Genomic DNA, 25,657 nt, shown 5'->3' with positions numbered 1-25,657 from the left:
CTTAATGGCTATATGTGATGTATTTATTTTGCCACTAAAGGTAATTATATTGCTGCCCAGGGCGCCCCCAGCAGCGCCCTGCACCCTCCGTGACTGAGTCAGTGAGCCGTGTGACAACAATGGCGCACAGCTGCCGTGCTGTGCGCTACCTTCAAGAAGACTGAGGAGTCTTCTGCCGCCTGCTTTCCGGACCTCCGTTCTGCCGTCTCTTCAGCGTCTGTAAGGGGGATCGGCGGCGCGGCTCCGGGACGAACCCCAGGCTGACCTGTGTTCCGACTCCCTCTGGAGCTAAGTGTCCAGTAGCCTAAGACTCCAATCCATCCTGCACGCAGGTGAGTTGGAAATCTCTCCCCTAAGTCCCTCGATGCAGTGATCCTGTTGCCAGCAGGAATCACTGAGATTGAAACCTAAAAAAAAACTTTTCTAAACAGCTCTTTAGGAGAGCCACCTAGATTGCACCCTCTCGGACGGGCACAAAAACCTAACTGAGGCTTGGAGGAGGGTCATAGGGGGAGGAGCCAGTACGCACCATGTGACCTAAAAGCTTTTTTAGATGTGCCCTGTCTCCTGCGGAGCCCGCTATTCCCCATGGTCCTGACGGAGTCCCAGCATCCACTAGGACGTTAGAGAAATACATGAGAGGTTGGCAGAAGCAACATAAACTACCAAATCAGACTGGGTGCACGACAAACACGATGAATAAACCCCATGATAGAAACCCAGAACAATGTCAACTATGTCGTGGGTGGTTGTGGCAGTGACTTTGGTGTTAGGAGGACGGTCAGAATGTACGAAGTGCACCAAGTAATTGCCTGACCTATCAGCTAGAGCAGTAGTTCCCAAATTCGGTCCTCAAGGCACCCTAATGGTCCAGGTTTTAAGAATAACCATGTTTAGGCATAGGTGACTTAATTAGTACCACAGTCAATTTGCCAAGGATCTCCTTAAAACCTGGACTGTTATGATGCCGTGAGGACAGAGTTTGGGAACCACTGAGCTAGAGCATAAAGTTGGTCTAAATGAAATTTTTCTATAAGTGGAGGGATACTATGTGTTTGTTTGCCAGAGTTGCCTCCCACACTCCAAAACATACTGGTATGTGAAGTCTGATGAAATTAAGTGTGTATCGGTGTGGTAGGGAGTAATGATTGTAAGCTCACTGTGGACTGATGTGAATGAGTAACTCTTCTCTAAAGCAATGAATAGTCTGTTTTTAAACCAATAGTGACCTTGTCAAAACTCCATTTAATCTCTCCTACCGCTAACATTTTTCTTTTTTATAGTCTGCATAGGTATCGTACAGGGTCACTATAGAAAGAAGCATAAACTCACAATGAATTTTAGAATCTGATCCACAGCGGAGTGTGCAATAGAATCATTAGTTGCATACACCACAATGTAATCAGTTTTTATATATATGTCCCTTTGTATGACTAATTCAGGAATGTTTTTTTATTTCTTCTTTCAATCTACAGCTCATCACGACTTAGGCCATTTTTATGGGTCTAGTTATGTTGCAGCTCCTGACGGGAGTCGTTCACCTGGGTTAAGCAGGATAAGTGATGGGCTTCTGATCGCTGAGCTGGACCTTAACCTGTGCCAACAGACCAGTGACAAATGGAACTTCAAGGTATGTGGTTTACTTTAAATATAGCATACAGATTCCCTATATATGTAACTAACTGTTTATAATAGTAGGTGCCTGCTATCCTGCAGTAAAACATTTACACTTGCATAACTTCTATTAAGTCTGTGGTAGAATAAGGCAAGTTATACTTATTGAAATTTTCCATTCCTGTTAATGCCCATGGCAGCATATTCATTATTTGTATCTGCCTCCAACATTGATAAAGACATTCCACTCACTATTCCCAGCAGAAGAGAATAAAAACCTGCAATTCTACTGCTTAATAAGTCTATTTACTTAGCCGATGAGGTGAAAGATCTCTCAAGGATCACTTCTTATGAGCTCCACGCTTAGAAAGTAGGCATGTGTGACGAAAGTTCCATTGTGAGGAGACGTGGAAAACATGCACTGGTTGGGTTCCTGAGGTTGTTTGAGATACTGTGTTCTAATCTACTAGACTACATTGGATCAATATAAGAAAACTACATGTCAACTACTACACTGCAAAAATATATAGGGGCAAATTCTATTACAAAAATATAGGTGTCATATCTTGATTTATTTCACTAATAAAAGGTTATATTTCTTTTTTTTCGAGTATTTTTATTCAACAAAATAGTTAACGATACAGACATAGCAGTGTATGCTGGGAAACACAATTGGCATTATACAATACACTGGGTCAAATACCTCCCCCATCAATATAGATACATAATAAGACATTCCAGGAAGATACAGTTCCAAATACTTTCAACCCACATTATACAGATTTTCTGAAGTCCGTAATCAGATCATAATCCGCATACTTAACATTTTCAATTTTCTCCCCGAAATATTTTAAGAAACATCCCAACTAGCGGGCCAGATATAGCCCACAACCCCCCTGAGAGAAGAAGAAAAAACAAACAAAAAAAAACAAACAAACAAACAAACAACACAACCTTCAAGCCTAGAGATACATAATTGTATGAGGTGAGGTACAATGACAATATAAATAGAATAAGGGGAGGGGAGTCCGGCTCGGTACCACGAGGCCCAGAGAGCACACTACCGGTAGGGCCAATACACCCTAAATCTGAAGGTCAAGGGATGAGTATGATGAGCTGATCCAAGGGGACCAAATTTTCTCGTATTTGGTAAGAGCATTATTTTTCATATATATATATATATATATATATAATATAGCGGTCCTTCAGTAGGGTGTCATTCACCAAAGCTTTAAATGTGGATACTGTAGGAGAATGCAGAGCCATCCATGTCCGCGCAATGCACACCTTGGCAAGGGCGCACATACTACGGGCAGATATGCCCTCCCGCCCAGACCCAGAGTCCGGTCCGCCCACCCCCAAAATACAAAATCTCGGGGTCAGCATATCTCTCATTATCCCCCTATGTTCCAGAATCGACCCGACCCCCGCCCAAAACGCCTGTAAGGATGGACATTCCCACACAAAGGTGCCAGAAGGATCCTTCAGCAGCCCCGCATTTGGGACAACTGGCAACTGCGCCAGCCCCAAATCTGGTGAGTCTATTTGGTGTCATATATGTTCTATGCAGAATAAAGAGTTGTGTCTGTTGGAACCGTAGTGATTTGGTGACCTGGCTCGAGTTCCCCAGCGCAACCTCCCAATCTTCCACATCTATGGGGCCCAAGTCGTGCTCCCAGCTCTCCCGAAGATTCGAGAGCGGGTCTGCATGAATTATTGTAAGAAGGTACGAGTAAGTGAAGGAGATCACCTTAACTCGACCCAGTGACTGCAAAAAGGTTTTTATGGGAAAGGGGAGGAGCACCGGGGGGGAATCCCGAAACTGCGATTGCAAGGTGTGCCTGAGCTGCAGAAATCTATAAAAATAAGAGTTCGGGAGACCAAACTCCTCCCTTAGTTGCTGAAACGATTTCATTGCTCCAGCATTATACAGTTGGGATATAGAAATTATGGAATACGGGGCCCATACCGCCCCCACCCTCCAGAGACCCCAGTTCATGGAGCGATGTAGAGTACCAAAGGGGAGTGTCCAGGTCCATACTATCATACCTAAACAGACCCTTCATAGCTATCCAGATTTTCATGGCCTGAAAAACAATAGCAGGCAAAAATCTGGAAGTGCCCCCTCCCACCAGAACCTGTGCCGGGGAGAGATCCGGATAATAATGCCCAGTATAAACCAGCATCCTTCCCTCCTCGGAGCCAAATACCTATGTGTGTCAACTGGGCCGCATAGTAATATAGTTGGAAGTGAGGCAAGGCCAAGCCTCCATCAACTTTTTGTCTGGTGAGTGTATTTAATTTTATTCTAGGCCTTTTATTGGCCCAGATCAAAGACGTTAATATACTATTTAATTTCTTAAAAAAGGCTGGAAAGATGTACACAGGGGATTGCGAGAGAACATACAATAGTTTGGGCAAAACTACCATCTTAATGAGGCTAACCCTACCCGTCATTGTTAGCGGGAGTTTACACCAGGTTCTTGACTGGCGTACAAATTAGCTGTACAAGTGGGTCAAGATTCAAGGGTATAAAGTCAGAGGGGTCGTTAGAAATCTGGATTCCAAGGTACTTAAACTGGCCTGTCCAGCATAGCGGCAGGGAGAGCCTCAGGACCTGGGGAGGAGAGCCCATAATGGGCATTATAAATGATTTGGACCAGTTTATGCGGAGACCAGAAAAATCACCAAATTTCTCTATGACCTGCAACACGATAGGCATATCCACAACATAATCGTGGAGGAATAACAACAGGTCATCCGCATAAAGGGCTATTTTGTATCAACTCCCCCAATGCCCGGGTGCGACCTAACCAAACAAGCCAGAGGCTCGATGGCTATGGCAAACAAGGCTGGAGAAAGGGGGCAACCTTGTCTGGTGCCCCGTGACAAAGAAAAGGAGGAAGAAATGTAGCAGTTGACCAAGATCCTGGCGCGCGGACTTTGATATAGCAGTTTGACCCATCGTATAAAATTAGGGCCGAAGCCCATACAATCCATGACTCCCCACACGTAGGACCATTCGACGCTGTCGAATGCCTTAGCCGCATCCAATGAAACCACAACTGCATCCGAGGGGAAGTCGTGAGGAGCCTGCAAAATAGTGTACAGCCTGCGCAAATTAATGGACGTGGATTTCCCCGGCATGAAGCCGGATTGATCCGGATGTATTATAGATTTAATAACTAAGTTGAGTCAGACCGCAAGAATTTTCGCCAGGATCTTGGCATCGGTAGGGATAAGTGAGATCGGCCTGTAGGACTCCAAGAGTCTGGGATCCTTACCGGGCTTTGGGAGTACTATAATAACGGCCTCGGACATTGAGGGAGGAAGTTGATTAGTGGTAAATATATCAGCATACATTTCATGCAGCTTAGGGCCAAAGAACTGTATGTACAGCTCAGTGGGAATACCGTCGCTTCCTGAGGACTTGCCATTGGGAGACATCTCCACCGCCGCCGTCACCTCCTCCAAAGTCAAGGGCGCGTCCAGAACGTCTCTAGCCTCGAGGGAAAGTTTGGGAAGGGGTATATCGGTCAGATACATATCTAAGTCCTCCATGGAGCACGTCAGCTGAGTGTCATAGACCTCTTTATAGTATGAGGAACAGCTGCGCAATGTCAGGGGTGTTATCTACCGTGGAGCCGTCCGGACTAGACATCTGCACTATCGTGGTCCCAGGACGGTCATAATGCACCAAATGGGCCAGTAAGCTACCCGGTCTGTCCACCTGCATATGGATATTAGTGGCCCTAAACAAAAGGGAGCGTGCATTTTTATCCGAAAGGTGAGCTAACCAGGCCTCCTGAGCCACCAGCCAGCGAGCCCTTAGCGCAGAGGTGCCCTCAGCCAAATAGCGGGTCTCAAGATCCCTGCATTCAACTTCAAGCTGCCTCTCCGTCGCCCTGCACGCCATCTTGTGGGCGGCAATTTTGCCGATCAGTGTACCGCGTAAATACACTTTGAATGTATCCCATACAACCGGTGCTGGGGCTGAGCCCATATTATCTGCATAAAACTCCTCCCACTTGGACGCTAAATCCGGGCAGTCGCCCAGCTGGGCCAACCAGGACGGATGCAACCTCCAATATGACTGTCCTCTCCGGCATTCCACATCCAGAGACAGCAGCAGGGGCGAATGATCAGACACCCCCTGTGCCTCATAGTGGACATCTGTTATACTAGGTAAGAGCTCAGGCGAGACCAGGGCCAGGTCGATTCTGGAAAAGGAGCCATACGTACTGGAGAAGCAGGAGTATTGCCTAAGCGTAGGGTACCGAACCCTCCAGACATCCACCCATTGCATACTATGTAGAAAATCTGCAAACTTAGAATTAGACGTAGACGGGCCGCCCCCCGCCCCTGAATCCCTAGGAGACCTCCATCTGTCCAAAGAGACATTCGACACATTATTAAAGTCCCCCAGACAAATGACAGGAGTATGAGGGGAAGAAGCAATAAATGAGGCGCCTTCTGTAGGACATCATACGAGAACGGGGGAGGAATATACACAGACAATAGGAAGAAATTGCGGGAGTTCAATTTACATTCTAGGAACACAAACCTACCATATGGGTCCGTATTTACCGTGATCAACTCAAACTGTACAGACCTCTTTATCATAACCGACACCCCTCGGGAAGAGGAGGAGTGAGAGGAATGATATGCCCAACCCACCCAAGGCCTTCGGAGCGACAACAGTCTATTGCCCTCTAAATGAGTTTCACTCAAGCAAATAATGTCCGGGCCATACTTTCTAATAATTTTAAATACGAGGGATCACTTTACTTTAATATTAATGCCCCGGACATTCCACGCCAAAATTTTTAAGGCAGACATGACAACCAGTGTACCGTCCGGGACACCTCACTCATATCTCCTACAAAGTGAAGGAGAAGTTCCATTATCAACGCTATCCGGGCATCTACAACGTACAGCGCTCCACCCCTGAAACCATATCGTGCGCAGGCCCCGAGCCAGACCCCTTTAAATAACACAACATCACCTCACAATTTGGCAAGTAAATATATAGAAACCAAAAAACGAAAAAAGGAAACAAAAAAAATACAGAGAAACAAGCAGCAGCCCCATAACATCCCCCCTCCCCGTATACCTCCCCGAACTGTGGCATACACATTTCCCTAACAGAACTCTAACCCTGGAGATCCGAAAGCCTACGGCAGTACTATGCACAGCATACAGATCCAAAAAAAAACAAAAAACTTATGCGCTTATAACACTATACAGCAAAGTCCAGAACCACTAAAACACGAGGAAGCTCCCCGGACTTATGCTTGCAGACTGCGGGCCCATGTAGGAAGAAATCTGGGTGTCAGTCCGGAGCCAGCTGGCGGACACCTGGAGCATATCTGTCCAGCCAGGCCGCCGCCTCCCTCGGAGAGCTGAAGAACTTGGTTTCCCCATCCGCCACCACACGCAGCCTAGAGGGGAACAGCATCGAATAGGGGAGATTCAGGTCGCGAAGATGGGCATAAACTGAGCCCGGTCTTTTTGGACGTCCGCTGCAAAATCCGGAAACGCTGACACTTGGACACCGTTCCGAAGCAGGGGGCCCTTGGCACGACCCAGGCGCAAGACAGAGTCCCGATCTTTATAGTGCAAAAACTTGGCAATAAATGTTCGTGGCGGTGCGCCTGGGGGCAAAGGCCTGAAAGGTACTCGTGAGCCCGCTCCACTGCGAACTGAGATGTAAAGGATTCAGGGCCATACGCCTCTTTCAACCAGGTCTCCAGGAATTCCTCGGGATGTGCCCCTTCCTCCCTTTCAGGTAGGCCCACGAATCTCACATTATTTCTGCGAAGTCGACCCTCCATATCCAGGAGTTTAGTTTGCAGCGTCGAGACTTGCTGTGTAACCGCAGATACAGACCGCTGCAGAGGGCCGCGGAGGTCCTCCAGATTAGAGACCCGCGTCTCGGTTTCGCCCACTCTCTCCCGGACTCGCTGGACGTCCTGGCGCAGCAATGATAAATCGCACCGCACCTTCTCCATTTTGTCTGACAGGCGTTGTTCGCTGGCCGCTATGGCCTCCAGGACCTGTTGAATGGAAGGAGCAGATGGCTGCACCCAAGTCAGCCCCGGCCGGGGGAGTCGGTCTGGTAGGAGGGGAGGGCTTAGGAGATGACTGCGTCGGCTGGGCAGCAGGCTGGCGGGCAAACTTCTCCAATTTAGCCGCGGCCGCACTCTGGCCGACCCTCACCATAGTATCAAGGCCCAAGCTGCGCTCAAAGTCCCGATATTCAGTGTCAGAAAGTACAGCAGTGGATGATAAATGCAATATCGACAGCACTCCAGGGCCCAGGACATCCAGCAGTAATACAGAAAGAGGAAGGGGGACCAGAGAGTCCCTGCAAAATATATAGTATAATATAGACTGGCAGTGATAGATAGATAGGGCAGTATGGTCCTCCTCAGTTCCCTCAGCCCTGCACTCCCCTCATAGACACAGCTTCATACAGGGAGGAAGTGCACTGGAAGCTGCAGCCAAGATGGCCGCCGGGCCCACAGACTCTCCCCTCCTCAAGCAGCTTCACTGACCTCAGGCACCAGAGGAATATGAGTGTCCCGGTAAGGTATCCAGGGGTGCAGGAGGGGGGGCGCCGCACACCTCAGGCGCTGTGGGATGCAGTCGTCACCGCGGGTCCGCGACGCGTGCACCCGCGACGGCCCGGCGGAGCTCCGGAAATCGAGGCCGGGGATTCAACAGCGGCCTAGGCCCGAGATACGGGCGGCGGCTGGCGCGAGCTGGGAACTCCTGCAGGGGTCTTCCGGTGGTGCCCGCCGCTTCCCCAGAGCTGATAGTCGGGATTAGAGCTAGGAGGCAGCTTGAAATAGAGCCCAGGATGTTTGCAGGATATTTTGTCCAGGGAGCTCCTTAATCCTTCTGCCTACCCGCTTGCCGCCGTGGCCACGCCCCCCAAAAGGTTATATTTAAGATATGAGAAACTATTGAGAAAAGGAGCACAGTTTTATTAAACTAGAGATTTTATTTTAGCCTGTGCACCCTGACCAGGGGCATCAGGAGGAAGAATTCCCACCTACAGTAGACACAATTTGATTTTACCACTGCATACAGCTCTTGATAAATGCAGTTGTCTTAAAAAGGTAAATTGTCAATGGTTTCACTCACCAAACCACCAGAATTTAATAAATTTCCAACAAAGCACATTTGAGACTGGCTGAGGAAATGCGCAGCAAGAAAACCACATTTTACAGTAGAATTCAGTGAAAGTTTAGAACAGACCATTACATATATTTGAATAATAATATATCTCTCTCACACATACATACACTTGTTACTGGATGTCTGCTTATTTTTGTTTTTATAAACTAGACTATTGAACAGTAGGGCCCATAAAGCCTTTGTCAACTCCAGTATGGAAAGCATTGTGTATACATTATTGGAGAGATAAAGATGAGGTCAATTCTAAAGATATTGCCAAAGGAAAAACTAAATCAAATTAAAATTTGACTGTCTTAACCTACAATAAAGTAAAGTAATGTATACTATATGGGATAGCTCTAAATTCCTACATCTCATAATTAAATTGAGTCTTCAGTAGAATTTAAGGAGGTTTTATTTTCATCTCCAACAGCAGTAGAGATCTTGGTCTGCCCAGCCATAATGCTATTGTGATAAAGCATACACCAATAAATCTATTTCAGGGATAAGGCATCTGCCCTTTCGTTTACCAGAACCACATGATCATAACCATTAAAATAACATACTGTGTTCCCTACTTCTATCAAGGACACTTTCACAGGAAGAAACCCAAGCCAGCCTTGATACACTTTCTCTTTTATAGCATGTCCAACAAGCCGGCCCTTTTGCACTTTCCTCAGGTCTTGTAAGATACAGTCTAGATCATCCCAATTACATTGTTGCTTGTTTTTTTAAGCAAAACTATGGTTACATTGGGCATTACTTAGCCAGGCCTTTACCAAAGTCTCCTTTCATGCCTATGGCAAAGGCTTCTGCAATATTATCAACCCATACGTTTAGGGCTTACACAACAGAAGTAACAACCATTTAAGGCTTCCCCAGCTGAAACAAATTAGCTCTTGGTCTGAATTTATTTTAACATTGTTTAAAAGATTGCAAAATGTAACAGCAGTTGGGTTAGAGATTTTGCCATTTGATAGATTGTGCACTCCAAGGACAGGAGTTCTCTCGTAAGTATACCAATGTAATCTCTGGCAACATTATCATTATCTCTAATCGGTTTTCCTGCTTGCAGATGACGGGACGCCATGAAATGTATGCTGCAGAGCTAACCCAAGCTGTGAGACCGGATTTCCAACCAGACATTGTGCGAGAGTAACTGGACAATGAATAAAATTCAGATAAAGGCTGTTACTGCAACAATGTCACGAGAGATGAACCCTTAGAGGTGCAACAGGTGTATGGTAGATGTTTAGCCAGTGATTTTTCCACACCTCATCCTGTCTATACAAATGTGTATATCAATAAAATCGAAATTTCCAAGACGCATGTCTGTCTCTCTTTGTACCAATGTTCGACATTCAGTTCTATCATTGGTTCTCAACCCTCAAGTACCAGCAACAAGTGATGTTTTGAATTCTTTAATCATGCACATGGAGCAAGTCTATTTTGCTGGTATAATAATAATCCCAACTATTTCCACAGACAACACATGACCTATTTGTGGTACAGTATTTGAGGATAGTGGTTGATAACCCCTGATCTATATCACAGAAGGAGATACTACCATTGCACAATTAACCCAGTAAACACTTTTTCTCATGTATGCTAATGAGACATAACTAGCAGTTCTTTCGTGATGCATTACTTCAATACACATACTGTTTCATTTGGTATTATATAAAAAAAATTCTTAAAAAACCAAACATCATGCAACTGTGAATAAGCCAACTAGATATTAAAGACAAGCACAAAACCGGTGTATAAAACGCCTCTTTATTTGCACTTTTGGTGCCCTGCTGTTATTTGAATTTAAAAAGAAAGGAAAATAAACCAAAACAACCACATTCTTCACACACCCAAAATAAGAGCATTCTAGAAATGTACACACCCTGTCCATTTATGCTATCCAGTCCCTTAAATGGAAGAAGCAGAAATCAGTAATTGAAGTTCTTTAGGTCAGCTCACATAATGCCACGTGGCCGTCCCCTCATAACTTGCATACTTGTCCAGCAGATAAACTTGGTGTACTATGCAGGTTTATATGCTATTGTGTAGAAGCACAGCTTTTATTGCACTATTGTGAGTGTACTGTGGGTTACCACCTAAGTTACAATACTTAATGCATAGCTTGACATATTATAAATAATTCCCTCTGGAATAGGTGAATAGTCCGTGTCCTCTCAGCTGCCTTTTGGATCCACTGGTTTTCGTTTATGTCCAACTGTAGTAATGTCTCTGTAGTGCATGAGCTGCAAACATGGGTCTGCATACATGAAAAGTATTATGCTGCGTCATATTCCATTCTGGGTTCAGCTGTCCACATAGATGAAGAGTATGTCCTCGTCTGTGCCATAGCTGCTACGGGCTTCTTCAAAGTTATTGATGCTTGTCCGACACAATCCTGAGGATTAAGATAAGATAATATTCCAGGATGGTAGACTTCGACTAATGGGCCCTACACATTTACCGATTACACAGAAGGATATGAATGAGATCGTTCATATCCTTCAGTGTGTAGGCACCAATCATGTGCGGCCCTGCGCTCGTTCATCGTTGGTGCCAGCTCGGTTATGCCTGCAAGCCAATTCGGACAATATCATCCATATTAGCATGCAGGGCTATGAGGCCGGGGGGGGGTGGTATATTCACTCCCCCTGTCAGCCCACCCCCCTGCCGGGTCGTCGGCATCGGCCATTGAGCACCTCAGCGGTCAGTGTGTAGGGCCCTTAACGGTAGAAAAAGATTGTGCAAAACGAAAGTGAAACTGATTACTCACTGTCAGCATATCCAGGATTGTTGTAGAAAAGGCTGCCAGAGCTTCTGTTGTAGCCACAGAGCACAATAAAGTGGCCCTGGTAATCACTGCTTCTACAGAAGCACTTCTGTCCCGTGGGAAGGAAACAGCAGTACTTAACACGGCTAGGACAGAGATCACACAGCAGCAGAACCGCATTCACTAGTACTATGGCCACGTGTCCCTGGGATAGATGAGCTTGCAGTTCTTGTATTGTAACACTCCTGCAATCATGACATCTATTAGTACAAATGGTACAATAATAAGAATTTACTTACCGATAATTCTATTTCTCGGAGTCCGTAGTGGATGCTGGGGTTCCTGAAAGGACCATGGGGAATAGCGGCTCCGCAGGAGACAGGGCACAAAAGTAAAGCTTTCCGATCAGGTGGTGTGCACTGGCTCCTCCCCCTATGACCCTCCTCCAAGCCAGTTAGGTACTGTGCCCGGACGAGCGTACACAATAAGGGAGGAATTTTGAATCCCGGGTAAGACTCATACCAGCCACACCAATCACACCGTACAACTTGTGATCTAAACCCAGTTAACAGTATGATAACAGCGGAGCCTCTGAAAAGATGGCTCACAACAATAATAACCCGATTTTTGTAACTATGTACAAGTATTGCAGATAATCCGCACTTGGGATGGGCGCCCAGCATCCACTACGGACTCCGAGAAATAGAATTATCGGTAAGTAAATTCTTATTTTCTCTATCGTCCTAGTGGATGCTGGGGTTCCTGAAAGGACCATGGGGATTATACCAAAGCTCCCAAACGGGCGGGAGAGTGCGGATGACTCTGCAGCACCGAATGAGAGAACTCCAGGTCCTCCTTAGCCAGGGTATCAAATTTGTAGAATTTAGCAAACGTGTTTGCCCCTGACCAAGTAGCTGCTCGGCAAAGTTGTAAAGCCGAGACCCCTCGGGCAGCCGCCCAAGATGAGCCCACCTTCCTTGTGGAATGGGCATTTACATATTTTGGCTGTGGCAGGCCTGCCACAGAATGTGCAAGCTGAATTGTATTACACATCCAACTAGCAATAGTCTGCTTAGAAGCAAGAGCACCCAGTTTGTTGGGTGCATACAGGATAACAGCAAGTCAGTTTTCCTGACTCCAGCCGTCCTGGAACATATTTTCAGGGCCCTGACAACATCTAGCAACTTGGAGTCCTCCAAGTCCCTAGTAGGTGCAAGGCACCACAATAAGCTGGTTCAGGTGAAACACTGACACCACCTTAGGGAGAGAACTGGGGACGAGTCCGCAGCTCTGCCCTGTCCGAATGGACAAACAGATATGGGCTTTTTTGAGAAAAAACCACCAATTTGACACTCGCCTGGTCCAGGCCAGGGCCAAGAGCATGGTCACTTTTCATGTGAGATGCTTCAAATCCACAGATTTGACTGGTTTTAAACCAATGTGATTTGAGGAATCCCAGAACTACGTTGAGATCCCACAGTGCCACTGGAGGCACAAAAGGGGGTTGTATATGCAATACTCCCTTGACAAACTTCTGGACTTCAGGAACTGAAGCCAATTCTTTCTGGAAGAAAATCGACAGGGCCGAAATTTGAACCTTAATGGACCCCAATTTGAGGCCCATAGACACTCCTGTTTGCAGGAAATGCAGGAAACGACCGAGTTGAAATTTCTTTGTGGGGCCTTCCTGGCCTCACACCACGCAACATATTTTCGCCACATGTGGTGATAATGTTGTGCGGTCACCTCCTTTCTGGCTTTGACCAGGGTAGGAATGACCTCTTCCGGAATGCCTTTTTCCCTTAGGATCCGGCTTTCCACCGCCATGCCGACAAACGCAGCTGCGGTAAGTCTTGGAACAGACATGGTACTTTCTGAAGCAAGTCCCTTCTTAGCGGCAGAGGCCATAAGACCTCTGTAAGCATCTCTTGAAGTTCCGGGTACCAAGTCCTTCTTGGCCAATCCGGAGCCATGAGTATAGTTCTTACTCCTCTACGTCTTATAATTCTCAGCACCTTAGGTATGAGAAGCAGAGGAGGGAACACATACACCGACTGGTACACCCACGGTGTTACCAGAACGTCCACAGCTATTGCCTGAGGGTCTTGACCTGGCGCAATACCTGTCCCGTTTTTTGTTCAGACGGGACGCCATCATGTCCACCTTTGGTATTTCCCAACGGTTTACAATCATGTGGAAAAAACTTCCCGATGAAGTTTCCACTCTCCCGGGTGGAGGTCGTGCCTGCTGAGGAAGTCTGCTTCCCAGTTTCCATTCCCGGGATGAAACACTGCTGACAGTGCTATCACATGATTTTCCGCCCAGCGAAAAGTCCTTGCAGTTTTTGCCATTGCCCTCCTGCTTCTTGTGTCGCCCTGTCTGTTTACGTGGGCGACTGCCGTGATGTTTTTCCCACTGGATCAATACCGGCTGACCTTGAAGCAGAGGTCTTGCTAAGCTTAGAGCATTATAAATTTACCCTTAGCTCCAGTATATTTATGTGGAGAAAAGTCTCCAGACTTGATCACACTCCCTGGAAATTTTTTCCTTGTGTGACTGCTCCCCAGCCTCTCGGGCTGGGCTCCGTGGTCACCAGCATCCAATCCTGAATGCCGAATCTGCGGCCCTCTAGAAGATGAGCACTCTATAACCACCACAGGAGAGAGAGACACCCTTGTCCTTGGATATAGGGTTATCCGCTGATGCATCTGAAGATGCGATCCGGACCATTTGTCCAGCAGATCCCACTGAAAAGTTCTTGCGTGAAATCTGCCGAATGGAATTGCTTCGTAGGAAGCCACCATTTTTACCAGGACCCTTGTGCAATGATGCACTGTTTTTAGGAGGTTCCTGACTAGCTCGGATAACTCCCTGGCTTTCTCTTCCGGGAGAAACACCTTTTTTTGGACTGTGTCCAGAATCATCCCTAGGCACAGCAGACGTGTCGTCGGGATCAGCTGCGATTTTGGAATATTTAGAATCCACCCGTGCTGTTGTAGCAGTATCCGAGATAGTGCTACTCCGACCTCCAACTGTTCCCTGGACTATGCCCTTATCAGGAGATCGTCCAAGTAAGGGATAATTAAGACGCCTTTTCTTCTAAGAAGAATCATCATTTCGGCCATTACCTTGGTAAAGACCCGGGGTGCCGTGGACAATCCAAACGGCAGCGTCTGAAACTGATAGTGACAGTTCTGCACCACGAACCTGAGGTACCCTTAGTGAGAAGGGCAAATTTGGGACATAGAGGTAAGCATCCCTGATGTCCCGGGACACTATATAGTCCCCTTCTTCCTGGTTCGTTATCACTGCTCTGAGTGACTCCATCTTGATTTGAACCTTTGTAAGTGTTCAAAAATTTTTTTTTTTTTTTAGAATAAGTCTCACCTAGCCTTCTGGCTTCAGTACCACAATATAGTGTGGAATAATACCCCTTTTCTTGTAGTAGGAGGGGTAATTTAATTATCACCTGCTGGGAATAAAGCTTGTGAATTTTTTTCCCATACTGCCTCCTTGTCGGAGGGAGACCTTGGTAAAGCAGACTTCAGGAGCCTGCGAAGGGGAAACGTCTCGACATTCCAATCTGTACCCCTGGGATACTACTTGTAGGATCCAGGGGTCCTGTACGGTCTCAGCGCCATGCTGAGAACTTGTCAGAAGCGGTGGAACGCTTCTGTTCCTGGGAATGGGCTGCCTGCTGCAGTCTTCTTCCCTTTCCTCTATCCCTGGGCAGATATGATCTTATAGGGACGAAAGGACTGAGGCTGAAAAGACGGTGTCTTTTTCTGCAGAGATGTGACTTAGGGTAAAAACGGCGGATTTTCCAGCAGTTGCCGTGGCCACCAGGTCCGATGGACCGACCCCAAATAACTCCTCTTCCTTTATACGGCAATACACCTTTGTGCCGTTTGGAATCTGCATCACCTGACCACTGTCGTGTCCATAACATCTTCTGGCAGATATGGACATCGCATTTACTCTTGATGCCAGAGTGCAAATATCCCTCTGTGCATCTCGCATATATAGAAATGCATCCTTTAAATGCTCTATAGTCAATAAAATACTGTCCCTGTCAAGGGTATCAATATTTTTAGTCAGGGAATCCGACCAAGCCACCCCAGCTCTGCACATCCAGGCTGAGGCGATCGCTGGTCGCAGTATAACACCAGTATGTGTGTATATACTTTTTATGATATTTTCCAGCCTCCTGTCAGCTGGTCCTTGAGGACGGCCCTATCTATAGACGGTACCGCCACTTGTTTTGATAAGCGTGTGAGCGCCTTATCCACCCTAAGGGGTGTTTCCCAACGCGCCCTAACTTCTGGCGGGAAAGGGTATACCGCCCATAATTTTCTATCGGGGGGAACCCACGCATCATCACACACTTTATTTAATTTATCTGATTCAGGAAAAACTACGGTAGTTTTTTCACATCCCACATAATACCCTCTTTTGTGGTACTTGTAGTATCAGAAATATGTAACACCTCCTTCATTGCCTTTAACGTGTGGCCCTAATAAGGAATACGTTTGTTTATTCACCGTCGACACTGGATTGTCCCTGTCTGTGTCTGTGTCGACCGACTAAAGTAAACGGGCGTTTTAAAACCCCTGACGGTGTTTTTGAGACGTCTGGACCGGTACTAATTGTTTGTCGGCCGTCTCATGTCGTCAACCGACCTTGCAGCGTGTTGACATTATCACGTAATTTCCTAAATAAGCCATCCATTCCGGTGTCGACTCCCTAGAGAGTGACATCACCATTACAGGCAATTGCTCCGCCTCCTCACCAACATCGTCCTCATACATGTCGACACACACGTACCGACACACAGCACACACACAGGGAATGCTCTGATAGAGGACAGGACCCACTAGCCCTTTGGAGAGACAGAGGGAGAGTTTACCAGCACACACCAAAAACGCTATAATTATATAGGGACAACCTTATATAAGTGTTTTCCCTTATAGCATCTTTTTTATATATTTCTAACGCCAATTTAGTGCCCCCCCTCTCTGTTTTAACCCTGTTTCTGTAGTGCAGTGCAGGGGAGAGCCTGGGAGCCTTCCCTCCAGCCTTTCTGTGAGGGAAAATGGCGCTGTGTGCTGAGGAGATAGGCCCCGCCCCTTTTTCGGCGGCCTCGTCTCCCGCTCTTAACGGATTCTGGCAGGGGTTAAATATCTCCATATAGCCTCCGGAGGCTATATGTGAGGTATTTTTAGCCAAAATAGGTATTCATTTGCCTCCCAGGGCGCCCCCCTCCCAGCGCCCTGCACCCTCAGTGACTGCCGTGTGAAGTGTGCTGAGAGGAAAATGGCGCACAGCTGCAGTGCTGTGCGCTACCTTTAGAAGACTGAGGAGTCTTCTGCCGCCGATTCTGGACCTCTTCTTACTTCAGCATCTGCAAGGGGGCCGGCGGCAAGGCTCCGGTGACCATCCAGGCTGTACCTGTGATCGTCCCTCTGGAGCTGATGTCCAGTAGCCAAGAAGCCAATCCATCCTGCACGCAGGTGAGTTCACTTCTTCTCCCCTAAGTCCCTCGTTGCAGTGATCCTGTTGCCAGCAGGACTCACTGTAAAATAAAAAACCTAAGCTAAACTTTTCTAAGCAGCTCTTTAGGAGAGCCACCTAGATTGCACCCTTCTCGGCCGGGCACAAAAATCTAACTGGCTTGGAGGAGGGTCATAGGGGGAGGAGCCAGTGCACACCACCTGATCGGAAAGCTTTACTTTTGTGCCCTGTCTCCTGCGGAGCCGCTATTCCCCATGGTCCTTTCAGGAACCCCAGCATCCACTAGGACGATAGAGAAAATTACATTACAAATAACGTTAAAGATCCCATAACAAAATCTGTACCGTTTTTCTACATTCACACCACGAGCTGTGGCTTGGGCAAATAGCTGGTTCACTCTGTTCTCCTCTGCATCAAAATGCTTCCTGTAAAAGGACTACAGAAAAATGAACATCCATAAGTCATATACTGTAGCATAAAACATACTGCTGTGATCCCATTAATGCAAAAACAGGATACATTCCACCTGGCTGAAGGAGCCCGCATTTCTGTTATGAGAGAACAAGTGCAAAATAATAATCCAATATAATAAAAGGCTAACACTGCACCTCACATCTATGGGGAAGGGGGTGGAATTTAAGTGTAATGCGTGTTGTCGGCCTCTAGATGGCACTTGACGAAGAAATTCCAGTGTTGCTCCATTTGGGCACGCACAGCTGTCGGCACCGATATTACGGTTATGCCGTTCAGTCATTTTGAGGGGCTCGTAACTAGTCTAAAAGAAAAGGACTTACTTGGTTCCTGTATCCTTTGTCTACCCCCAGTGTCTGTGTACAGAATCTGTGTTGTACCCCAAAGTGGTGCATTAGATAAGCCAGATCAATGGTCCAGATACTTTTAGTGAGTTGGAGCTCCTGCATCGCATTCTGGAATTCCTCTTCACGCAGGAGATTCAGGTATCTACAAGGTGGTGGAGAAGGATACACATAGGGCTTATGAGAGGGTGTCATCCAGTAGTAATACAATTGTCTATAGCACAGAAAATGTAAAATGTACATCATTTACAATCGCCATAGAGGTTCAAATGGACATATAAAACAGTTGTTTTCTAAAGTTAATGATGCTCCAGCTCAGGGATTCCCAAACTTGGTCTCAGGAGCCCAACAGTTCATGTTTTCCAGGTCACCTAGCAGGAGCACAGGTGTATTCATTACTCATAGCCCTGTCACACAAAGTCAAATTACCAGGTAAAGAAGTTCTACCCTGTAATTTGCCAATCAACACGGGTCCTTTTTCTGTGTGAAAGGGTCAACTTCAACCCAGGAATTTACCAGGATCGGAAACTCTGCAATTTCAACATAGACAAAATTCCCGCATTGATCCACAATTTACCGGGTAGAAATTCTTGAGAAATTTGCTTGTCTGCGCGAAAGGGGAGTCAGGCAGGGACCGGCATAACGACACGGAATAAAAGCCGGGTAAAAGCCAGGATTTTCAGACATTTCTGTCTGAAAACCACTGACACATTTTAAAAGATCAACGTGTGGAGGTATTTATTTCACTCGTGACTCTATGAGGAGACCTGGAAAATGTAAACTGCTGGGGGTCCTTGTGGACCAAGTTTGGGAACCACTGATCTATCATGTAAGTGACTACATTGCTCCTTCTCTCCGCAATATTAATGGGGCATGTGGCTTATTGTTACATTGTGGAGAGAACAGCACAGCAGTATCCGCCCCCACAGCAATTATCACTGTCTCATGCACATGACTCTGCTAGTACGCCTTTAGCTAAACTGTAAGTAAAAAAAAAAACTTGTCAGATCTATTCTACCTGTAAACAGAACCTGGCTGCAGATGAAAAGTATACTAGGTGTCCAAAGAAGGCAAATGGAACAATCCATAACGTCATACAAGATTTTCTAGTTAGTACACACCCATTTAACACAAGACAGTAACTTACTGCAGTACCATGCGGGCACATGCCAGGCCACAATCCCAATGATAAGACTGCTGGATGAGCGGCACCTTCAGTTGGACATGATCACCTAAAATGTGACAGAACATGATTTTGTTGTTTGTATGCCACACTATTTTAAGACAAAAACAAAAAGTACAGTTATCTGGGCAATCCACTTGGGGATGGTATCAGAATGCCGATAGCAGCATCCAGACGTTAAGGATCCCGGTGATTATTTTAACCCTAAACATCCCCCCTCCCACAGCGTAACCCTAACACTTCCCATAGTGCCTAATCCTAAACCTAACCTCAGCACTTACTGGCGGGATTCTGACAGTCGAGAAGCAGCCGTCTGCATTTTATATCGGGATCCCAACCGCATCCAGATATCAACAGATCACCCAGCTAATTGAATTGTGTATTTGCGCAACTAATCTCAAAATATCGATCAGTCGGACATGCTGAACCATACAGCAATTCGTCCAATGTAATATTTTTGGAGTTGCGCTGCCACAGCTGAGCTACAGACATGTCACCCGTTTCATCACAGAGAAGGAACAGGAAAATGTCACAGAGTATGCTGAATTTATCTGCTGGGTTACAGGCTGTCAGAAAGGCATTTTCTCTAACGGTATGCCCAGCATATGATTCATACCCCAATCTCACATCATGCTAAAAATTATATTTAAAGGGCAGCCAATGAGCTTTACACATGAGAGGAAAAAAGGGAATATATTGTTTTTCTTTTACACACACACACACACACACACACACACACACACACACACACACACACACACACACACACACACACACACACACTTAGCAAATGATATGGTTAACTGCAAAGTTAAACACATTCATAGACAAATACATACTGTAGCAACAGTGAGGCATATAATAATGGACAAACTGCTGTAACAAAAAGTCTATTCCCAGTCTAGACACACAGAGGACTTTCAATTACTACTTTAACCATTTCAATATATCGGAATTTGCAGCCAAACACAAGAGGAAACCTCCGCAAACCAGCTGGAAAGTGGATTAACTAAGTCTCTATTCTGGATTGTGCAGTTTGCTTCTCTCATCTCAGAGACATTGGGCCTAATTCAGATCTGTTCGCTCGCTAACTATTTTTTGCAGCGCTGTGAACAGATAGACACTGCCTATAGGGGAGTATTTTAGCTTTGCAAGTGTGCGAACGTGTGCAACCACCCTGTACAAAAACAGCTTGTGCAGTTTCTGAGTAGCTCTGACCTTACTCAGCCGCTGCGATCACTTCAGCTTATTCGAGCCCGGAATTGACGTCAGACACCCGCCCTACAAACCCTTTGACACGCCTGCGTTTTTCCAACCACTCCCAGAAAACGGTCAGTTGCCACCCACAAACGCCCTCTTCCTGCCACTCTCCTAGCGAACGGCTACTTCGCTAGAACCAGTGCACAACAACGATCCGCTTTGTAACCGTACGGCGCGCCTGCGCATTACGGTGCATACGCATGAGCAGTAGTTGCCTGATCGGTGAGCAGCGAAAAACGCTAGCGAGCGAACAGATCTGAATTAGGCCCATTGTGTGCTGAAGTCAAATCATGATAGCATCAGTGTGCACCTCAAATTAGTACTGCTAAAATGACTGATGAGTCCATTTCCACGCCGCCTCTCCCTATGCTGTGAATGGGTACCGGGTCGCATCGACCCGGCAACCCATTCACACTGCACCTGACCCGGTATTCAACCCGGGAATAACCCTTCTTATTACCCGGGTTGAATTACTGGATCAGGCGACCCGGGAATTCTCCAAGGCCCCTTTCACATCGCACACTGACCCGTGTCAACCCTGGTTATTTGTGCGATGTGAAAGTAGTATGAGGTGCACCGCTAATACACAAACTGAGGACAATGTTCAAGGGGACTGTAGAACCTGTCATTGCTCAGTATACCTCAACCTTCCTCATCAATTAGTAGCTATTAGTCTGAAATTACAGCTCATAGGCAAGACCAAACATCAACAGCCACCTCTAGCCAATATTTCATTGATCTACTCAGCCTCTGCAAGCATTGAACAAATAAAAACAGAAATAGGGGGCATATTCATCATGGTCTACTTTAAATACTTACAATATTGAGCCATTTATTAATGTAGCAATACAGGAAACAGAAGTGAATAAGAAGCCACAGTCGCGTGGAAATAGCACAGATATTGCCTGTGTACATTGTAGACCCAATGTTCCATGATGTCCTTATCCACTAGAAAGGGAACATTGTAATTATACTATTCTTCAATGTCTGAAAACTCTGCTGCTTTTTATGGGAATTGGTCTGGATGTGGGAAGGGATCCATTCGGGTACCTGAGCCCTTACAGTGCACGTGTAACCCAAGGATGTGCATGTGCAGTAACACAGCCGGCCGGTATTCTGCAGTCTAAACTTTCGCCAACAACAAGTGGTAGTGTTAAGGTTCACGGGACAACTGCTTTCCTGACCAGCTATCCTGCCACAACAATAAAATGTGTCACAAATTGTGGCATGTTAGAAAACTCTGTCCCTCTGAATCAGGGGTGGGGATCCTTTTTCATGCCAAGGGCCATTTGGATTTTTTCGACATCATTCGCGGGCCATTTTTTAAGCGCCCCCCATCCCCATGCACACACTCTCCTAGGAAAGTAGGCGTGGCATTAAATCCCCTTCTCAAAGCAAGAGTATTTTCTACATTGAAACTTCTTGCCCACAGAAATACCCCTCGCTCACTGATTCCACTCACACTCCCTTCCCCTGCGTTGAACCACACTGACACTCCACTCACATTCCCTTTCCCTGCACTGTACCACACACTGACCCCAACACACCCTCCCCTGCAACACACTGACACTCACACTCCCTCCCCTTCCCTGCAACACACTGACACTCCCTCTCCTGCTCTGTACCACACTAACGCTAACAGTTACACTCCCTCCCCCTTGCACTGTATGTATTCTTACCGGCGGCTCCAGAGTATGCACCGGTCTTCCCTCAAGGTGGCCGCGCTGCTACCTGCAATGCTGGAGACGGGCGCGGAGCAAAGGCCCATGGGAAGGGCAGCTGCGGCATCAAGGAAGATGTAGTTCTCTCACAATGTACACTGAATACAATGCACAGTGTGAGAAAACTACATCTCCCAGGAAGCCATGCACCGGGGACGGCTTTACACAGCTGCTTCATACCTCTCTGAGCCGTCTGCCACGCACTACATCATGGGAGATGTAGTTTACTCACACTGTACATTGAATACAGTGCACAGTGTAGAGAAAACGACATCTTCCAGGAAGCCGTGCGCCGCAAACGGCTTTACACTCGGCGGCTGCCTCCGGGCCGGATAAGGCCCGCGGGCCGGAGGTTCCCCACCCCTGCTCTGAATCCTCTTCCCACACTCTCAGGGTATTCTTCACAAAAAATACAGAGACTGTGCCTGCACCATACAAAGTATGGTATGAAGAGATGGCACAGTTGTAGGCGCTAACTACCTAGGATAGATGTATCATATACAGAATATGAATTAAAAAAAAAATAGAAGAATATCAATATGTTCCTTTGATGTCAATTCTTGATTTCTGTGTACTTTTTACATTGCTCTTCTTCATTCGTTTCCAATGTCCATATGGCATGTGAAAAAAAACAACAACAAAAAACCAGTGTGATATTGTTTTGTGAAACAGATGACTAACAACAAATAATTTTTCTAGACAATCAGGCGTACCCCACTCACAATCAAAAGAGTGGTTCTATACATATAAAGGTTTCTTTTTACGTTCTTTCTCCAAAATTTTCACAGCATATGTGTACCATGCGTAAAAAAAATAAACAAACAAAATCCAATGTGTAGTGTTATGTAATAATAATAATATTATTATTATTATTATATGAAAAGGACTTCAGAGTGTTTAGGTTAGCGTACCCCACTCACAGTGAATAGGCAAAGTCTGTGTATATATAGCAGTTTCTTTTGTGGGTAGTGATCGACCCTCCACCCAAGAGTACATAGATTAATTGCGTACCATAACTCTGGATTGGATTTTGTTTATTTTTTTTAACGTATGGTACACATATGCTGTGAAAATTTTGGAGAAAGAATATACCCTACAGAAGTGTACGAAAAGAAACCCAGATAGGAGTAGAAAGCCTGCTATTCCAGTGAGAGTGTGGTACGCAAAATTACAGCTAAATCAACATTTAAAAGATACCTTGATGTGTATATTTTCATCACTGTTTGATGCGAGTTATGGTACGTCATTGTACGCGAGAACTTTCGGTTCATCATTTCGTAAAAAGAAACCTTTATATGTATAGAACTACTCTTTTGATTGTGATTGGGGTACGCCTGACTGTCTAGAAAAATTATCACATTGTTATTTTATTATTATTTTTTTCACATGCTATATGGACATTGGAAACGAGTGAAGAACAACGTAAAAAGTATACAGAAATCAAGAATTGACATCAAAGGAACGTATTGATATTCTTCTCCCTTTTTTTAAATTCATATTCTGTATATGATACATGTATCCTAGGTAGTTAGCGCCTATAACTGTGCCATCTCTTCATACCATACTTTGTACCGTCCTTGTTTTGGGGTAAGGTGACACCCCAATTTTTGAAGAGGAGGCCCTACATATGGGCTGCTGTGACGCACATTTCTAAGAGTATGCAAAACAACCCATGGCTGCCAACCCTCTCCACTCCACGAAGCTTACACATTCTGCACCCAGGACTGGTGATCGGGGAGCTCCAGTCATTTGATTCTATGATTCTACACTATGACCAGTTATCTGATTTGTGTCGTATAGAAATTACCTGGTGGCTCACTGATCACCGGTCCCTGGGTGCAATGTCTATCAGACAGCAGACGGACATGGGTGAGCACAGGCGCCGGACAGAGCTTTGCTTTCCCTGCCAGCAGGCAAGGAAGGCTGAGCTAGAGTAGGTGAAAAGGGTGAAGCCCTAATAATGCCATCTAAAGATGCCGTTATTACAGGGATCTCTAGTATTTTTTCACAATTAGACTTGAGTAAGTTTGAGCAGATCACATCTCCCATAACAATTAAGGGAAGCATGAAATGCTTTCTAATATAATTCAAATTTAACGGATTGGAGCAGGCCTGGCCAACATGCGTCTCTCCAGCTGTTGGGAAACTACAAGTTCCAGCTTGCCCTGCCACAGTTTTGCTATTAGGGAATGCTAAAACTCTGACAAGGCAAGCTGGGATGTAACGTTTTACAACAGCTGGAGAGCCACAGGTTGGCCAGGCCTGGGTTGGAGGATAATTTTATGAACTCCCTCTGATACCCCTTTCACACCGCACAAATAACCCGGTATCGACCCGGCATATTGCCGGGTTGACACGGGTCAAGTGTGCGGTGTGAAAGCGCCAACTCAGAATTCCCGGGTCGCCTGACCCGGTAATTCATCCCGGGTTATAAGCAGTGTTATTCCCGGGTTGAATACCGGGTCAGTGGCTGCATAAACGGATTCCCGTGTCGATGCGACCCGGGACCCGTTTACTAGCTAGGGAGATGCGGCGCGGAGATGAGCTCATCTCCCAGTGACGCCTCCACCTCTGCCCCCTGACGCTATGGCAACTGACCCGGCATATTGCCAGGTCGGACAGCCCACAAAAGGGGTAAGGAGAGTCTCCAATGCCGGATCCCACTCAGAAAGGACCAGTTTCCAATTCCCGGGTGGGATCCGGCTTTGGAGATGTGAAAGGGGTATTAGTTCCCTCTCATAGTGATGCTAAAATAATGTGAAAATGGTGTGAAAACACACGTTTTAACAATATTTTAGTAAAAAAATAAGAATTTACTTACCGATAATTCTATTTCTCATAGTCCGTAGTGGATGCTGGGGACTCCGAAAGGACCATGGGGAATAGCGGCTCCGCAGGAGACTGGGCACAAAGTAAAAGCTTTAGGACTAGCTGGTGTGCACTGGCTCCTCCCCCTATGACCCTCCTCCAAGCCTCAGTTAGGATACTGTGCCCGGACGAGCGTACACAATAAGGAAGGATTTTGAATCCCGGGTAAGACTCATACCAGCCACACCAATCACACCGTACAACTTGTGATCTGAACCCAGTTAACAGCATGATAACAGAAGGAGCCTCTGAAAAGATGGCTCACAACAACAATAACCCGATTTTTGTAACAATAACTATGTACAAGTAATGCAGACAATCCGCACTTGGGATGGGCGCCCAGCATCCACTACGGACTATGAGAAATAGAATTATCGGTAAGTAAATTCTTATTTTCTCTAACGTCCTAGTGGATGCTGGGGACTCCGAAAGGACCATGGGGATTATACCAAAGCTCCCAAACGGGCGGGAGAGTGCGGATGACTCTGCAGCACCGAATGAGAGAACTCCAGGTCCTCCTCAGCCAGGGTATCAAATTTGTAGAATATAGCAAACGTGTTTGCCCCTGACCAAGTAGCTGCTCGGCAAAGTTGTAAAGCCGAGACCCCTCGGGCAGCCGCCCAAGATGAGCCCACTTTCCGTGTGGAATGGGCTTTTACAGATTTTGGCTGTGGCAGGCCTGCCACAGAATGTGCAAGCTGAATTGTACTACAAATCCAACAAGCAA

The 25,657-nt window shown here is 46.3% G+C and overlaps 2 protein-coding genes across 3 annotated transcripts in view; one reads left to right on the top strand and one right to left on the bottom strand.

Moving 5' to 3' along the window:
- The window catches only part of UPB1 (beta-ureidopropionase 1), a 129,707-nt gene extending 119,586 nt beyond the window's left edge, over nucleotides 1-10,121 (top strand). For both annotated transcript variants that reach the window (XM_063913039.1, XM_063913038.1), the window contains 2 exons: nucleotides 1,476-1,630; nucleotides 9,872-10,121. In XM_063913039.1, the coding sequence (XP_063769109.1) occupies nucleotides 1,476-1,630; nucleotides 9,872-9,955 (239 nt within the window). In that variant the 3' untranslated portion in view covers nucleotides 9,956-10,121. The remainder of the gene's footprint in view (nucleotides 1-1,475; nucleotides 1,631-9,871) is intronic.
- Nucleotides 10,122-10,556: 435 nt separating this feature from the next.
- GUCD1 (guanylyl cyclase domain containing 1) overlaps nucleotides 10,557-25,657 on the bottom strand; it is a 37,414-nt gene continuing 22,313 nt past the window's right edge. Inside the window, exons 2-6 of the mRNA XM_063913040.1 lie at nucleotides 19,046-19,130; nucleotides 17,878-18,043; nucleotides 17,428-17,519; nucleotides 11,576-11,817; nucleotides 10,557-11,200 (exon numbers count right to left, since the gene is read on the bottom strand). Coding sequence (XP_063769110.1) covers nucleotides 11,109-11,200; nucleotides 11,576-11,817; nucleotides 17,428-17,519; nucleotides 17,878-18,043; nucleotides 19,046-19,130 — 677 coding nt within the window. The 3' untranslated portion in view covers nucleotides 10,557-11,108. The remainder of the gene's footprint in view (nucleotides 11,201-11,575; nucleotides 11,818-17,427; nucleotides 17,520-17,877; nucleotides 18,044-19,045; nucleotides 19,131-25,657) is intronic.

This window comes from Pseudophryne corroboree, chromosome 1 (genome assembly GCF_028390025.1).
Source record: "Pseudophryne corroboree isolate aPseCor3 chromosome 1, aPseCor3.hap2, whole genome shotgun sequence".
In the NCBI taxonomy this organism is placed as follows: domain Eukaryota; kingdom Metazoa; phylum Chordata; class Amphibia; order Anura; family Myobatrachidae; genus Pseudophryne; species Pseudophryne corroboree.
This window is presented reverse-complemented; position numbering and strand designations above follow the sequence as displayed.